The sequence below is a fragment of the Triturus cristatus genome, chromosome 10 (assembly GCF_964204655.1).
Source record: "Triturus cristatus chromosome 10, aTriCri1.1, whole genome shotgun sequence".
Lineage (NCBI taxonomy): Eukaryota > Metazoa > Chordata > Amphibia > Caudata > Salamandridae > Triturus > Triturus cristatus.
Genome location: NC_140593.1, coordinates 870,258,333 through 870,276,423, shown reverse-complemented (window position 1 = coordinate 870,276,423; position 18,091 = coordinate 870,258,333). Strand labels below are relative to the sequence as shown.

Below are 18,091 nucleotides of genomic sequence, written 5' to 3'. Positions count from 1 at the left end.
TTTTGTAAAATAAATTATAACTACAGGGGCCAAAGTTGCTTCTTAGTGTACCATTGTAACATTACTGAATGTAAGGCTTATGGAATATCAAGACTGCCTAGTTTTAATTCCACTTTGTGGTTCTTTTTTTCCACAACCCTACATTTTCTATCTCATTTTCCTACTCTTGAAGTTTCTTTTTCATACCTGCAATCCCACTTTGTCATTGTTTCCCTATCTTTCTTTTCTGCCAAACAAATGAGTGCCTTGTGCCTGCCACCTTCTTCCACCCACACAAATTAAGCACATGATCTAGAATCAGAGATGGGAGGCTGCCTGATTAGTTTAGCTCCTTTTGGTCTCTCCCATAGGAGCCAGGTACAGTCAGTGCACTGCTGACTGACAGTGGAACCATCTTTTTTAATGCATCATGTCCATGAATTCACAAATGTGCCAATGTTAAAACTGCCTTTCAAAACTATTCATTTATTGTCAATGGTTGTTATTAAAATGTGCCTAGAAATGCTGCAAGTGACACACAATTCTATGTCAGGACCGGAGGCGAGGATTATGCTTTTCTTTCCTCACTTTATTTGTAGCAGCCATTTGTAGACAAGTAAAACAACTACTATTCCCAGGAAACACAGGGAATAAACAGAAACAATAGAGACTGTCCATGGCAAGAGTGTCCCATCATCTGCACCAATCACAGGTCCCCAGGGTGCTGATCGTCCTATGTCCCTGACTATTCCTCCTCTTTCTTCGCTGCTTGCAGCCAAGATAAGTCCGATTGTTTTCTAATGTGCTTTATGATGCTGTACTTTAGTACTGTTAATTTCATACTGTGGTGTTTGTTTACCCGCGCTCTGCCGGCAGTTTTGTCATGCTGTGCGTTGTACAGCTTGTATTGTGCTGACACTTGTGTTCTTTTTTGCCGTCTCCTCGCGGCTCGGGTTTATGGTGCACGCGCGCTATGAGTGCTGAGGTCGCGCACCCGCCGATATCCGATTTCCGATGTGCTTAATGTTGATTTAATTCCCTTTCAGTGCTTAATCTTGATTTATTTCCCCTGCAGCTTGCGAGTCCACCGCTTCTCGGCGTCTCGCTTTCAGCCGTGGGGCGTCTGAGCTCCCTAACGGCTCTATCTGGTGCCGGTTGCAGGGACTGTGGTTGACCGCTAGAGGGCGCGTGTGTGCGCCTCGCATCGCGGCGAGCTGCTCGGGTCAGCTCAGTGCGAGACACGCAGAGTAGCCTTCAGCAGCATCGCCGCGAGTGCCTGGTCTTGCCTGCCATTTACACCCCTGACCTGGGTCTGTGTTCACTGCCATTAGGCAGTCTGTTGACTTACACCCCCGGTGAACGCCGGAGATTGCTCTGGTCGGTACTCTGCCATTAGGCAGCGACAGGCAGTTCCTGCCTGGGGGTCAGTTTCCCACCGTTAGATTTCACTCCTATGCTCTGAGGTCAATTACCCATCAAGTCTGTATTGCAGACAGCATCTTCGGGGACATTTGTTTGCAGGCCGCCCTACAGATTCCTTGGCACCTGGGCTTTGGGTCCCGGGCTTCAGGCCCATTCCTATTGCGAGCACTGCCCGCCCTAAATTCAGGGTGACACCCAGCCCCCTATATTTTGAGATGCTCCACCTCTCTTGTACTTCCTGTTCGTACTCTCCTACCTTCTCTCATAGTTGTACTTACCTGGTACAGTACTACCCGTACCCTTACAAAGCGTACCTCCCTAACTACCATGGAGGACTATCGCGAGGACGTGTATGAGGACAATCAGTGGGCGGAGGAACCTCTCTCTGCCCTTCAGTGGGACAAGGATTTTTATGACGCCGTGGATGCGTCTAGCTATAAGGCAGTGGACAGGCTATGACACCCCTTGAAGAGCGGTTGTCCTGTAAGATAGATTTAGCCTGTGACAGGCTCTCCAGGGCCACCCAGTCTCTTCCTGTTGTCCCTTCCACTAGCGGCCTGCTGGCAGACCCCCAACCCCCTCCAGCCAAGTGCGCTAGGGGTGCTGGGGTGGACTCGGACACCTTTGCCCGCCTTAAGCGGGCCTTCCTGGCCAGCGCTGCTCCTCCAGCCCCGGGTGGGGATGGTGCCCAGGGTGATGATATGGAACCCTCACGCCCATGGCTTCCGGCCTCTCGCCCTACACCGGTCGCTGATGGGCAGAATTCCTTGACCTCTGATGGGCACAATCTCTGTGCGCATATGTTGAACCTGCACGATATACTGCACCCACGGTCTTCCGACTGGGCTCCCTCGGACAAAGTCGCCCAATATGTGGCCAGTAGGATCCGCCGCCCCCTTGAGCCTGCGACTCGTAATTGTCTACGGGCAGAATGCCCTCAGCCCTCCTTTGAGGGTAAGGTAGCCACCAACCCCGACATTGATCCCAGAATGGCTATCTTCCTCCAGGAATTTATAAAGGACCCCAAAAAGAGCATAGCTCAGGCTTGGCGCACCTGCCAAGACAAGTTGTTAGATATCTTGGGCCCTATCACTAAAAGTTTGGATATGGCCAAGGATGCTAAAGCCTCGGGTTCTCTAATCTCCCCTGACCACCTGTCATCTTGGGCTCAATGCGTAGTGGTGTTTCTTGGAAACGCCAACTGCACGATTTCTACTGAGTGGCACAGGTCCCTGCTCATCAAAGTTGACCCCAAGCTGGGGGACCTGGCCGACTTTGAGGCGGGCGCGATTGCTCAGGGCGGCCTGTTTGGCGAACCTTTTATTAAAGAGTTAGGGAGGTTTGTCAACACTTTTATGTCCCTTGACAAGGCCCAAGCCTCTATCAGAAAGGTTTTTCGCCCTCGGGTTTTCCGAGGGGCCGGACGAGGACGGGCCGCTCATCCAGCCACCCTAACCAACAGAGAGGTCAAGGCTCCTCCGGGCACTATCAAGACCAGGCCCGCTTCGGCAACTTTTACCCCACGCGTGGACGATGTGGCAAGAACACAGGCGGTAGAGACGGTGGAGCCTCCAGCTCTTCAAGTAAGTGTTCCCCCTCCTTCCTTTCCTCCAGTGACTATTCTCCCTTCTTCCCTTCTAAAGGTGGGGGGCCATTTGGCATGTTTTTTTCCATCTTGGATTTCCATCACGGAGACGCCTGGGTGTTGCAAACCGTGCGGGGTTTTCACATAGAGTTCCAAGGGGATCCTACTCAGGCCGTGCCACCTCGCCCGCTTTGTTTTTCGGCAGCAGTGGCCACGTTGGTCGATCAGGAGGTTCAGTCTCTGCTGTACAAGGAAGCGATCACAGAATCGCGTCCGCATCCAGGGGGTTTTCTCAGCAATCTTGTTCTGGTGGACAAGCCAGTTGGCGGCCAAAGACCGGTCAACAACTTACGCAAATTCAATGTGTGGCTGGTCTACCACCACTTCAAGATGGAGGGTATTCATCTACTCCACGATATTCTGTGACCCAACAACTGGATGGCGCGCCTCGACCTCAAGGACACCTACCTCGCGATTCCGATTTTCCAGCCCCACCGACGGTTCCTTCAGTTCTCCTGGCAGGACAGGGTATACGAGTTTGCCACTCTTCCATTCGGTCTGTCCTCCGCCCCTTGGTGTTTTACCAAGGTTCTCCGACCAGCCACCGAACATCTTCGGGCCTCGGGCATAAGACTCATTGTCTATCTCGACGATATCCTTCTGATGGCGCAGGATTCCGTTACCCTCTCTCGTCACCTTCAGATGGCCGTCAACCTCTTTCAGGGCCTCGGGTTCATGATCAACGAGGTGAAAGCCACTCTCGTTCCCTCTCAAAGAGTTGTTTTTCTTGGGTTTTCCATTGATTCTGTGGAATCCACCCTCAGTCTTCCCTCCCGGAAACTGATGAAAATTTGTCACGTGATTCGAAGGGTGCTCGCTCAACCTCAGCTCTCGCTCCGACAGCTTGCTCGCATTGTGGGCCTTCTGTCGGCCTCCATCCAGGCTATTTCCCCGGGTCCGCTCCATTACAGAGTCCTTCAACGCCTCAAGGCTGCCCACTTGTGCAAGGGTCTCTCTTATTCCCACAAGGTGGGTCTTTCGGTGGACGCCAAGGAGGAGCTCCGGTGTTGGCTATCCAACATGGAAGCTTGGAATGGTCGGGCCATTTTCGGTTCTGTACCAGATATCATTATCGAGTCTGAGCTCGCAATTATCTTTATTAGTGCGTCCCTGGACCAGGATTAAAAACAGGGCACTGCAGGGTGTGAATAAACACACTTTTAGTGTCAAACATAGGTCAACATGTTTCAGTCGATAAACTTCAGCAGAGGTGTTGCGCCTTTCTTCAGGACCTAAATTTAAAAGCTACTGCTCAAAGTGATCAAATAAAAAAACACACTATATTTATGTCATAAACAGAACTGTCCAGTGATCCTATGAGATGTCACAAGGTGAAGGACTCACTGGTGACAACATGCAAAAGACGTGCAAAAGGTTTTTATGTGAACATTTGTGTCAGAAAAAGCAAGGTTAGGATAAGACAGCTAAGTCAACAGTATACTCAGACTAACATACATCATAATTCTGTCTAGAAAGGCCAATTCCAGAGAATAAGACAGGATAAAAGATCCCTGCCTTATACCCCCCCATTACACGTAACCTCAATGCCCCTTATTGAACTGCAGTAGGTGGAGAAAAACATTTATAATGCCAATTATGGGGTTAATTTTCGATATGTAGTAAGGCTTGCCCGCTACTGTTAAGAGTCATGCCCCAACTCAACCTGGAATGGAGTTCAGGGTACTCTCTGCCTTATACAGCAATCAAAGGAAAGAGAACAACAAAGTTCCCAAAAAAACAGGGAGGGGCGAGGAAAAAATCTAGGCATTTCAAGAAGAGAAATACGAATGTGAAACTTGTACATAAATGTATTTTTGTGCTGTGTAGTTGTTCTATAACATGCACTGAAGTTTGATAAAATATTTGCCTTAGCTTGATCACAAAAATGAACTTAGACATGAAAGCATGTCTGCAGAGATACGTGCTAGGAAGGAACTGGGCAGTAAGTGATGTGATGTAGGTATGTGTTTACAATCGTGCTTTAACTGTAGGGTTATAGAGACATGGAGATCTTAGCTAAAATAATGCGGCTGTCCTCCCCGTTACAGAGTTGCGATGTGCAATAGATATAACCACCAGATAAGGGTGGAGCCACAGTGATCATGGACTCAACAGCAAACAGGACAATTGCCTTTGACAGCTCAATGTGAGGAGTTCTTAGCACCCTCTTAAATGTGACCCTACAAAAATATTATCGACTGCCATAAAGTCCATGGCAGAGGAAGTTAAAGGTAACGGGTGGGTGATCACAAAGGAAGCTGACTTCCTGACAACTAATGACCCAGTCACCCTGTACTTTTATCTCCTTCCTATAATCAACAAACCCCAGTGGTCACCTTTGGGAAGAGTGGTCATTTCAGGGATTGGTACTCTTCTAGAACCCCTATCCCAGTCTGTGGACTTCTTTCTGAGACCCTTGGTTCGCGAGATGCCTACCTATCTCCAGGACAAGAAGGCTGTCCTACGCCTTTTGAAGGATGTAGTTTATGAAGTAGACACCAACTACTTGGTCTCCTTTGACATGGAGTCATTGTATACCTGTATCCCACAGGACCAGATGCTAGCCACTGTAGAGACCCTACTTTGATGTAAAAATCTGGATGCTCTCACTCCAGTCTCCTTCATTATGGACTGTGCTCACATGGCGATGAAGGAACATTTCTTTAGTTTCGAGGACTATGTTCAGATGTCCGGTACTTCCATGGGGAGTACATTCATCCCTAGTCTGGTAAATTGTACAGGTACTCTTTTGAAACAGAACGAGTTTTAGTGCCTGACATTCCCTATCGCCCCCATATAGTTATGTGGAAGCATTATATAGATGGCATTTTTGTCACCTGGCATGACGAAGCTACCTCTAGTATCTTCTTCCATCAATGTTTGAACTCATTGAATCCTTTTTTGAAGTTCACTTGTGAATTCAGTAAAGAGCAACTCCTCTTCCTAGATTTACTCAATTTCCCTTCTGCTGGAACTTTAGAGACAGAACTATGCAGGAACCAATGGCTTGGAATGCCTTGTTGCCTTACACAAGCTACCATTTAAAATCATTGATGGACGGCCTTCCCTTTGGCGCAATTGTTCCTGTGGCCAAAAATATAAGGAACATGCCAAAACATTGTCATGCCAGTTGCTACACAGACAGTATCTGTCTCCACTAATACAGAAATCAGCAAATAGAGCATGCAATCACAACCAAGATGCAATCCCGGACACTCAGCAACCAAAAGAACCTACAGGCAGATTGGTATATGTAAATACATTCTGCACTTTCTCCAGTCTGATTAAAAAATCGATCTGAAAGAATTGGCATATTGTGAATAAGGGGGAGAAATTGATGAAGCGTCCACTTTTTGCTTTCAAAAGAAGCAGCAACCTAAAAGATAAGCTTGTGCGTATGAGACCTAAAGTTTAATACCATCAGGCAAGACACAATCTGGGGGCTGCCGCATGTGACAGGGCACTTCCCATGCAGGTCTTGCAGTGTTTGGGCACAGACCCCACACTCAACTTAGATCGATATTGGAACAGGAAAACCTTGGGAACATAGGCAACACACAAATTGCAATAGCGAGAGACTGATCTACCTGATCTCTTGCCCATGTGGTCTCAGGTATGTTGGAATGACAAAACATAAAGTGAAAACTCGGATCATGGAGCATAAGAGTACCATCAGATGCAGGAAACAGGCAACCAAACTCACTAACCACTTCATCAAAAGGGGACATCAAGCAGATTAACCGAGGTCGACAGTCCTTGATAAAACCAACGTATCACCAGCCATCACTAAAGCTACTCAACTTCTATTTGTTAGGGAACAGAAGAGGGTGTAAAAACTACATAGTGAAAGAGATAATTTGAAAGAGTAGATCCCATGGTCCTCCATCCCCTGACACAGTGGGACAATTACCTGATTTTCCTTTTGTGCAGCTTGAACAATATTTGGTACTTTGTGGTGGGAGACATATACCACTGAGCAGTCCTCTGGTGTTCCAACCCATATTTTGTTCACATTTTGTGTAAACTCAAATATGATTGGAATTTCTGAAAAGGGGAATATTACTACAGCCCTTTTCAACCCTGTCTCTCTCCATACCTCGGTCCCGTTGCTCCACAATTGAGGGTGAATCACAATTGGTGCAAATTTGTTAATATAATTTGCAGATGCTTAGTAGGAAAGGTATTACATACATTGGTTCAATTCAAGTTCTTCCCCTACTTCACACCTTTTATTTCAAATTCATTTTCCACATCCACCTCTAGATAATGCAGACTGGAACTGCATTTCCCAGCATGTACCTCCAATACTTGAATTGGTCGAGGCACACTTATACAATTGCATGTGCTCCCCTTTCTTTCTTGCTCAAACTTTGAATTGAATATATGCTGCTTGGGGCTTATGAATAAGGGAGCAAACAGGTTGCGCCCTTACTGAAAGGACCCCTTTTAAGGAGGCATCTTGCAATGGGTTGCAGTAAAATTGAGGAGACTACATATCCCTGCAGTCTTGCATCACATGATCGACACACCGTCAGCATGAGTGCGGCACATCACAGGACCTTGCAGTTTCAGACACCAGACGCATTTGATTGAACCAATCAAATGCCTGCATGTAAGCTCAGCCTCTGCCTCAGACAAGGTTCCTATTCCTTGGGGTAGCAAGCGGTTGTTTGGATCTCTGTTACCAGGTATTGGCGATATCACTCTTTTCCTAAACAATAGTTGAGAAACAACACACTGCTGGAGAGGGCATTGGTGGGAGTTTTAGTGGGATCTATTTCACATTGCAACTCTGTAAGGGGGATGACAGCCGCATTATTTTAGCTAAAGGGTCTGCATCTCTTTTAACCCTGCACGCATGACTCTCACATTCCATGTGAGGATGGTATAGTTAGGTGTCAGAGAAACCATGCATTAAATGTAGGAGGTTCCAGAACCCCTGTACCATCTCCACATGCGGGGCCCCATAGCTAGCACAAGTATGCAAAGAGCTGCCAGCAACCGACCCACCAGGAGGAGTACGTCCCTAGTATGCAACAGTTTGAACCTCAGATACCCAATGAACATTATCAAACAGTCCCCAACTCCCACCTAATCATTTCACAGGAGAGGCTACTGAGGTGACTCGCGGCCTCCAAAGCTGACACCCTCCCGAGGGCCATCTGTGACCTGGTCAATCCCCCGCAGACTGTGCCCAGCATCGTTGCCTATGCCTCTGCAGTCAGGAAAGGTGACAAGGAGGGGCCTCCAATTCTTCTCAATCCAGTTCAATACTTCCTCAGGGGCATCAAAAAATATTGAGCAACCGTCAATAATGAGCTTGTGGCGGGCAGGGAATAGCAACATGTACAGCAAGTCTGTGTCACTCAACAAATTACTCTCATTTATGTTGGACAGCCAGCATGTAGCCTGGGAAGATGGCAAATGGGCTGTTGTCAACCTGAAGAGAGGGCCAGATGCTTGAGCTACACGCAGAAAAGTGTCTCCGTCAACAATGAGCTTGTGGCGGGCAGGGAATAGCAACATGTACATCAAGCCTGAGTCACTCAACAAATGACTCTCATTTATGTTGGACAGCCAGCATGTAGCCTGGGAAGATGGCAAATGGGCTGTTGTCAACCTGAAGAGAGGGCCAGATGCTTGAGCCACACGCAGAAAAGTGTCTCTGTATGTGTAAATATGCAGTCAGGCCACCACAGGGTGGTGCAGTGCTCCTGGCAGCAAGGTGGCACCGGCACTCAGTGTGCTTGTTCCAGGACAAAGAATAGAGAGAGTCTCCAGGGGGGCACCATTTTCTGAATCCAGGTTTCCAGGCACTTCACGATGTTGTTACCTTCAATAGCCTCAAGGAGATCCACCACCGTCACATTATTGTGACTGCTCCACCCCTCTGAGTCTTACACTCTCTTGTCCAGCAAATTCACTCTTTCAGTAAGGGGCGCAACTGTTTTTAAGCTCATCGATTGTTGGGCCCACAGCATGTAGATTGCTATCTGTAATTTTCACTTTGTGAGCTTGTGGTGGTCATCACGGAAAATAGTCATCTTGATCACCACCTAGTTTTTTTTGCCTCTAGGGTCTCTCTTCTGGCAGTTATAGCATCCAAAATGTGATCCAGCTTGTCCAGGGCCATGCCCCCCATACTCTGACCCACCTCTTCAAGTTGTGCATCCTCCAGGTATGCTTCACCCAGCCAAGGTTCGGGGACGCAGCGCAGGAGCAGATTTCACCAAACTTCCACGTCAAAAGAGTGCAGCGTCGGCGGTGTCCCTACAAGTATAAGGGGGAATCAGGTCGGGCCAAAATGTAGGAAACTTGAGGCAGGACTGAGTGCGGTTCGATCCAGGGACCGCCTCAAAAGGGAAGGGCGCCAGCACCTCCTCCATTCCATGGTCAGGAGACATCCAGGCAGACCCCCAAATGAGCCTCGTGGTACCTAGCACCAGGGCCCAGCTGCCCAGGCTACAGAGGGTGGCTGCGGTCCCAACTTTGGACCCTCAGAGTCAGACAGAGCCGTCTAGGCAACAGGTCTCCTTTTTGCCACCAGGCACAACACGCATCTGGTCCAGGAAAGCCACCAGCTACCTTGATGGCATCCAGGCTGTGGATGCAGGAAGCAAGGCTCGGGATGAAACGCCCTAGGCCCTCCCACTCACAGCAGCTTCTCCATCGCTTCCTCAGCTGGATCGACAGGCTCCAAACACTGAAGGCAGCATCCATCTCCGCAGCACCTCACCACAGCTCCTCACATGGAGGCAGTCACAGTCCAGGCTCTGTGTTGCAACACGAGGCAAACGTGCCAGTCTACAGAGCACAAATGGGCCTAGACCCACCATGAGTGCCGTAGGCCTCTGACATTGGCGCCATCCGCCTTCCTGGGCTGTTCTCTCTGTGGTCCTCTCTCCAACCAACGGCACAGGTCAGCGGGCAGCCGAGCATGGCACTATGGTCGTATCTTCCCCAGTGTATCAGAGTAGTCCACAAGAGGCTTGGATTGTGCCGAAACAGCAGAATGAAAGGAGGATGGGGCGAATGCAGCCAGAGCTTGCTATCATGTGCCCATTTTCCTGCTTGTCCTGGCCACCAGCACTCGAGCACTGGTTAGCAGTAGTGAAGTGCAAGAGTCCTAAAGCCAAGAAAAAGAAGTTCAACAAAACAGGAGGGGTGAAGGCAAAAAGTTTGGAGGACTAACACCCAAAGGTGTCACATCTAACAAAGTATCTTTCAGGTTGCACACAACGTGGTGTGTTAATTCACCAGACTTTCTAAATAGGATTGGAACCTAAGACTTCCAGGTTTCAGCTCCTTTCTCTGAAATGAAATGAAAAGGGCATTTGTAAAACGCATGGCTGCCCGGAAGCCTCCCAGCGCTAGGCAGGACTACTGAGCGAGTGGACAGACAGAATGAATGATTTAAGGGAATAGAAAGGTTTTAAGCTGTTTCCTGAAGGTGCAGTGACTGGGTTCATTTCGGAGATGGAGCGGCAGAGCGTTCCAAAGTCTGCCTGCATTCAATGAAAAAAGTCTTCCACCACTTCTAGATCGTTTGATTCTGGGGGTCGCGATGAGATGGAAGTCATCTGAATGAAGCTTTCTCCTAGCTTTGTATGGCTGAATTATGGCTGAAATCAGGGGAGGGCCTGTCCCCTCATGGATTTATGAACAATGCAGAATGATTTAAAACTGATTCTCTCTTTTACTGGCAGCCAATGAAGGAGACGGAGGGCGGGTTTTGCGGAAAGCAATTTGGAAGTTCCCGTCAACAATCTGGCTGCATAGTTCTGGATGACCTGTGGTCTATTGATTACTGAGGTAGGGGCTCCCAGATAGAGCGCATTGCCATTGTCCAGTCTGGAGAGCAGAATAGACTGGACCATGGTTTTCTTGCCTTGGGGAGGGAGCAAAGGGAGCACTTTCCTTGCCATTCTGATCAGACCAAAGCAAGTTGCCACTGTCTTGCTGGCTTGCACTTGGAAAGTCAGGTTATGGTCTAGCCAGATGCCCAGGCTCTTTATTTCAGGCTTAGGGGTTGGAACTGGACCCATGCATGCTGGCCAGATTGTTCTGAGGGCCGTGTTGTCAAAGTTGCCCAGGGTCATGACCTCGGTCTTTTCTCCATTTAGTTTCAGGTGGGAGGACCCCATCCAATTTACCACTTCCGTGAGACAAGCTTTCAGTGTCGTTGAGTATGGTATGGATTGGTTTAAGGCTACGACCAGTTGGGTGTCGTTGGCATAGGTGACCATATGGATCCCGAAAGGAGCCACAATTGATGCCAAAGGGACCATATACGTGTTGAAAAGCGTCGGGCTCAGCGACCCTGTGGTACGCCACACTGGAGAGGACGGGGTTTGGAGCTCATGCCCTCTTCAAAGACCTGAAATGTACTACCTTCCAGGAAGGAGTGCAGACATCTCAGGGCAGTTCCGGCTACTCCCAGCTTGCCAAGACGGTGAATCAGGACCTGGTGATTCACCGTATCGAAGGCTGCGCTCGTCTAATAGGATGATGGCCGCCGTGCCTCCTGCACCTAAAAGTTTCCTGCTTTCCTCCACAACCGCCAGCAAGGCAGTCTCCGTGCTCTGCCTAGCCCGGAAGCCTGTTTGCGAAGGATGTAGCAGATTGGAGGTTTCCAGGAACTCGGAGAGGGTGTAATTTACATATTTCTCAGTGATTTTTGAGATCCCAGGTAGGAGGGAGATAGGGCGGTAGTTGCCCAAATCTGCGGGATTGAGGTGTGGCTTTTTAAGAAGGGTCTTAACCATTGCTTCCTTCCACAGTGGGGGGACTACTCCTGTGCAGAGAGAGGCATTGCTAGTTTGGGTGATTGTAGGGCCGATGATAGAAGCAGCTTTGATTAGGATGTTCATAGGCGCCGGGTCTCTTGGTGAACCACTTTTTACTGTGGGCAGAAGTGTCAGGAGCGTTTCCAAGGAGAGAGGGGGAAAACATTCCAGGCGGTAAATGGTGGGGGGGGGTGTCTGCTGGGGGGCACGTCGCTGAAGGGTCAATTAGAGGGAGAGTTTTTAAAATGTTCTGAATTTTGTTATCAAAGAACTCGGCCTGGTTTTCGCTGCGAGTTCTGTGGGGGTCGGTCAGGACGGGGGGTACTGGACATTTAAGAAGTCTTTTTATAATAGCAAAAGTCTCTCTGGGGGAGTTGGCGGCTTGCCGGATTTTTGCCTCGTAATAGGTTGCCTGAACTTTCTTCGTTTCCTCTCTGTAGTCGCGTATAGCTTCCCTATAAATGAACTTGCTTTCAGCCACGAAGTCTTTCCTCCATCTTCTTTCTAAGATTTTACAATTCTGTTTCAAGATGCGCAATTCAGCTGCAGTTTGGTAATCCGGACCTTAGGGAGGACGAGGTTCAGTGAGTCATCTATCCAACTGCAGAGATTATTATACATTGTCACCGGGCAGGAAGTAGACTGAGGTATATTCTTTCCCAGTTCATGGATCCAATTCTCCTGAGGAAGCTTGGACCAGGGGCGAATAAGGGTCTGAGGGGGAGGGACTGGAGGGGTAAAAGTTTGGAGGCGCCAGGAGAGGGGCACCAGATGGTGGTCGGACCAAGGAATATGGATAGGGTCATTTCCCTGAAGAGTCTCCAGATTAGAGAACACTGGGTCAAGGCAGTGTCCCTGCGAGTGTGTAGGAAGGAGAACTTTTTGTACCAACTGGATGGACGCAAGGTCCTTTGCTAGTTCGACTGCCACAATGGACCTAGGATCGTCAAAATGAAGATTAAGATCGCCGAGAAGCATAACATTCGCGGAGGTGATAGCTAAATTGATGGCAATTTCTACCAGGGAGTTACAAAAAGCGCCTACTGCCCCCGGGAGGCGGTAGATCAAAATGCCTGAGAGTGAGAGAAGAGGGGAGAATTGTACGGAGAAGTGAACATTCTTGCAGTCCTGAAGAGGACTGCCGAGTAGGCGACAGGTGAGGTGGTCCTTATAGACAATCAAAATTCCCCCGCCTTTGCCTAGGGTTCTATCTACTCTCTGGATCACATACCCCTGGGGTAGTGATTGTACTATATCTGGATCAGAGCTGGCGCTGAGCCATGTTTCGGTTAAAAAAAGCACCTCGGGGGAGGAGTCTTGTAAAAAGAACTACATTTCCGTGGAGTGCTTGGGAGGGATCTGCTGTTTAACAGAAAAATATTAAAAGCCTGACTTGAGGAGGGAGGTGGACGGATGTGGGGGAGAAGTGTGAAGGGGCAGTGAGGGCATTTTGCAGCTAATGTTCAACACCCTGGACTAAATATTCTGCATTGGAACTCAGGACATACAGTTTTTCTGTGTCATATGTCTCCCTTGTTGATCTATCACAAGTTTATAAAAACTCCTTTTACACAATACATAAAAACTGCACTGCTTTGATGTTTATGCTTCTCTTAGCTCTATGTATACATTTGGATTATAAAAGTGCTTGAGGTATGTAGGTACATAGACACAATCTGTATTGCACATTTTACTTTAAATTACCTCAAAACAGTTAAAGATGGTGTTATTTTTACTAAATTTACCCATACTCATTTTAATGATCTTAGTATGATGCAAATTCAAGCATGCACTTAAGATATTGAAGGCTGTGAATGAGCTACTTGAGCAACTTTTTTGTGCAGGCAAGTTTCCCCCATGATTTATCGTCTCAAAAGGAGGGGTATGTTGTGAATGTTGCTAAAATAATTTATAAGAATACCGTTAGTATTTTAATACTGGGAATACATCACAAACATTGGGCCTGATTCACAAACTGCATCTTTGAGCAAATTTAAACTTTTGAGGACGTTTAGTACTTTCACTATTTACAAACTGCACTTTTCTTGTAACTCACACATTATGTATTAACATACACATTTGTAGTAAGTTCAGCACTATACATGGCCAACCACTGATACTGCAACACCCTCTCATGAAAATTAATGGAGGAAGGACTTAAAGTAAAAGCCTATAGGAAATAATGTTAAATTAAAAGAAACTATTTCAAATAGTTGAAAATATAAATAAATTAACATTAATGTTACAAAAATATATATATGTGAAAACATTTTTGGGGAAGATGGTCAAAGTTTAAAAAGGGGCTGACCCCATTAAAGTCTATAGAAGCATTTTGCTTGTATGTTTGTCAGTAGCAAGTAACATTGTAGTTCGGTGTTAAAATGAGACAAGAGCTACCATAAAAATAAAAATAAATACACCAATAACAGTTTAGTGTACTAACTATTACTTGCTCTCTCATCATGCACTACACATGGCCTCAAAATTGTCACTCATGACATGATAATTTACATCATTGTTGACATCACTGATTATATTTAAATAACACCCTTGTTGAAAATGAGATTAACCAAACCAATGATTCTGACAGTGTGCTATAGGTTTTGTGACAAGGAGTAATCCAACAACCTAAATCGATGGTTGGACTTTCATAAGCTTGCCTGTAAGCTTTCGACAAGAAAGCAAAAGAAATTGGATATTTCAGAAGTGAAGCACTTTTCATGGATGTCATTGTCTTTTTACTTCTATTGGCTGCAGTCAGGGTAGATCACTTGAGGAGAGATAGCTGCTGAGCATAATTGAACAATGGATCCTAAAGCCAATCTGTGCTGTGAAGGGCTAAATGCTAGCAAGTAGCAGTGGTGTCAGCCACAAACTAAAGGTGGTGGGGTGGTTGGAGGGAACGCGGGAGGGGTCGCGGGGGGTGTAGTGGGTAGTAATAATATATATTTTTTTTTAAAGAACTTACCTAAAGCCGCCGGCTGCCTCTCGCGTCGCTCCTCCTTTCCTTTTCCTGGTCCCGGCAGGCCCTAGGACCGCTTCCCAACTAATTCCCATGCTGCAGAGCAGTGCGGGGATTGGCCTGAGCGGGCTACAAAGACACTCCACTCAGACAAGGGAGTCTGTTGGGCTTCTCCAGCCCCGCTGTTCAATGCAGCCAGGCTGCAGAAACGTAAGTGCACACGTGTGTTTTAGTTGGCCTGAGACAGGTCGCCAAACACATATGCGCATTTAGGGAGTGAACATAGCACTTCTCCCTCTCCCATACCTCAGCCTCACCCCCCCTACAGCACTGGCTCACTTCCAGCAAATGACAAATCAAACGATGCAAAACATTGTTTTCTTTTTCATTTGCTGGCATTGAGCAAGGCAGTGGGGTGCAGTCACTGGCAAGTAGAGTGTCAGGTGGTCATGAAGGGGTGAGTCAGGGCCTAGAATAGCAAAATGTAGTAGTTTATGGAATCTTCATAGCTGTGGCTGGCAGTATGCTGGTCCGAGAACCATCTTTACTGAAGAGGGTTTATAATAGAGAATATTTAACCTTTCCTTGAGTCTCCTCTTTTGAAAAAGCTGAGCTCCTCATGTGCAGGATGCAGAAGTGTATTCCTAAAAAGAAATCTATGAATTCCTTTAATATCTCCTAACCCTAGTCGTAACCTTCCCTAAACCAACCCCATAACTCACCTATGAAGTTTAGTGAATGTCAGCCTTTATTTTGCACCCTTAAAAGCACTAGGTAAATCAAGTTAATTATTGCATGAATTGGTTTCACCAGTACACAGAGCCCGTGCTTTAGCAGTAAGTGGCAGCAAAGTATGCAAATGACAGCCAGGCCCAAAAACTTTATTTTGCAATATTTTCTTTGCATACAAGTGTATACATCAGAATCAGAATAGACATGATACAACAAATAAAATATCTGAACACATCACACTAAAACCACATACCGGTTAGGCTAGTATTCAAAAAATTAAAATCAATACCCAATAAACTGCTATTAAATCCTGTTAACCAATGGTCATCTCTTCCCATCAAGGTGGAAATAAAATGCTTAATCTGATTTGTATTTTCACCCTGTTACATCTAGATTCGGGGTCTAATAAACACCAAGGAGATTTATTATTTGTCATCTCATTCTGTTTCACAAATCTAGAGCTCTTTTCTACGTTTCACTGCTGCCCACAGGAAAAGGCCATAACAAAGCATACTAATGGATTCTCAAGCTGTTGAAAATGTAGCAGTGTTTGCCTATAGTGTATAAAATGAGTGGTATGCAAATATTGCACCATTATTATTTTACTCTGTTGCGAACAAAATGAGCAAAAATCAAAACATGCTTGGCTGTCTGTTCAGATACACCGTCACAGGGGCATTGGGTCAAGTTTTGCCAGAAAGCCCAACATAAATGGAGTCAAATGTAAAGGGAATCTAGTCAAGATAAATCGGTGCTGCATATTATGAACAAAGGTCGAGTAATTTTGAGCATCACACCTCAATGGGCGAGACATGTGATAAGCACCAACAGTGGTTTTGTTTGTATTTGTCTCCCATCTAGTAGCAGCTGCATTTTCTAAAAAAATCAGCTTCGGCTTGGCTTAGGGAAAAGTAGCGCAAACTATAGCTGAATCAAATAACTCTTGCAGGCCCAATCATACCAGTGTGGAGCCTACATAAGTCAACCAGGGAATCTCTTTAGCATGGCCCAGATAGAGGCAATCCCTCAGAACTGCTTGATTTAGGATCATGGTCTCCCTCCTCCAGATGGAGTGCCACAATAGCAGTGGTTCTGAACGGATTGCATCGCTTCTGTGCGGGACTCCCAGCTTACTATCGGGAGCTTAGGGGCAATAAAAGAACCTTTTAGCAAAATTGTCTTCAAAGCCTTGCAACTGATCTATATGTTATGTTATGGTAATTTTATGTATCTAGCTCATTAATGCCCTGAGGCATCTAAGTGCTGCGAGTGTAATCAAGACTGCCGAAAGAGTTATCAAGATTTGAATAACCAGGTCTTTACAGCCTTTCTGAAGGAAAGAAGACTGGATTCATTTTTTATGCCCAGAGGAAGTGTGTTCCATATTTTGGATGCTTCCATCACAATGCTCATCCCACCCCATCGTGATTTTTTAAATCTAGGCTGTACCAATAGGTTGGCAGTGGCTGAACGAAGTTTCCTGACTGGAACATACTGTTTGAAACTGTGTTTCCGGAAAGCCAGGCCCAGATTGTGGATTGCTTTATAGGTTAAGCAAAGCACCTTAGAGGTTATTCTTTGTTTCACAGGAAGCCAGTGCAGATCTTTTCAATTTTGAGGCACTGAACAGAATTTGGGGAATTTCAGTAGGAGTCTGGCCGCAGCATTTTGTAGGACCTGGAGTTTGTTTAATTTATATTTTGGTGTGGTCAGAAGCAAACTGTTACAGTAATCTATTTTAGACAGGACTAATGATGTAACTAGTGTTTTTTGTAGGTTAGCTGGTATGAAAAGGTAGGACTTTTTAATTATTCTGAGGGTGTTGAGCGTGGAAGAAGTGAGTTTATTTAGTTGATCTGTAAAGTAAAGTTTGGTATCAATAATCACTCCTAAATGTTGTGCCTTTTCCACTGGAGGGGCAACTGGACCCATAGGAGTTGGCCAGATTGCAGGGCCCCAAAAATGTGATTCTGGTCCAAACAGTAGGGCTTCTGTTATTTCAGAGTTCAGTTTAAGGCAGTTTCTATCCATCCAATCATGGACAGTTATCATGCAATTCTGAAATCTGTTTCCAGTGTTATCATAATTTTTCTCTATGGGGACAACAATTTGAGTCTCATCATCATAGGATGTGAGCGAAAATCCTAAATTCTTATCAGGGCTGTTAATGGGGAAACATAAATGTTAAAGAGAGTCAGACTTAGTGATGATCCCTGTGGGACTCCACAAGGCAGGGAGAATGAGTGAGAGTTATGAAATTCTCTTACTTCACTACTTGCTCCCGATCTTCTAGATAAGGTTTTAGTAGGTTCCACGCCTGACCTGTGACTTCACATGTCATAGGAGACTTAATAGTAGTTGATGGTTGACAGTGTCCAAAGCCGCCAAGAGACCCAACAGGATCAGAGCAGCCTCTTTTCCTTGAGCTAGGGCCTGCCTTATCTCTTCGGTTGCCTCGAGCAGTGCTGTCTCCATACTGTGGCCTGTCAGGAATCCAAATTGTGTGCTGTCCAGAAGTTTATTGGTCTCAATGAAGGAAACCAATTGTTCGCTCAGAAATTGTTC

At 46.5% G+C, this 18,091-nt stretch overlaps 1 protein-coding gene across 1 annotated transcript in view; it reads left to right on the top strand.

Moving 5' to 3' along the window:
• The first annotated feature begins 732 nt into the window (after window positions 1-732).
• LOC146796138 (uncharacterized) overlaps window positions 733-18,091 on the top strand; it is a 34,129-nt gene continuing 16,770 nt past the window's right edge. The window contains exon 1 of the mRNA XM_085628525.1: window positions 733-2,984. Within this exon, the coding sequence (XP_085484651.1) occupies window positions 1,857-2,984 (1,128 nt within the window). The 5' untranslated portion in view covers window positions 733-1,856. The remainder of the gene's footprint in view (window positions 2,985-18,091) is intronic.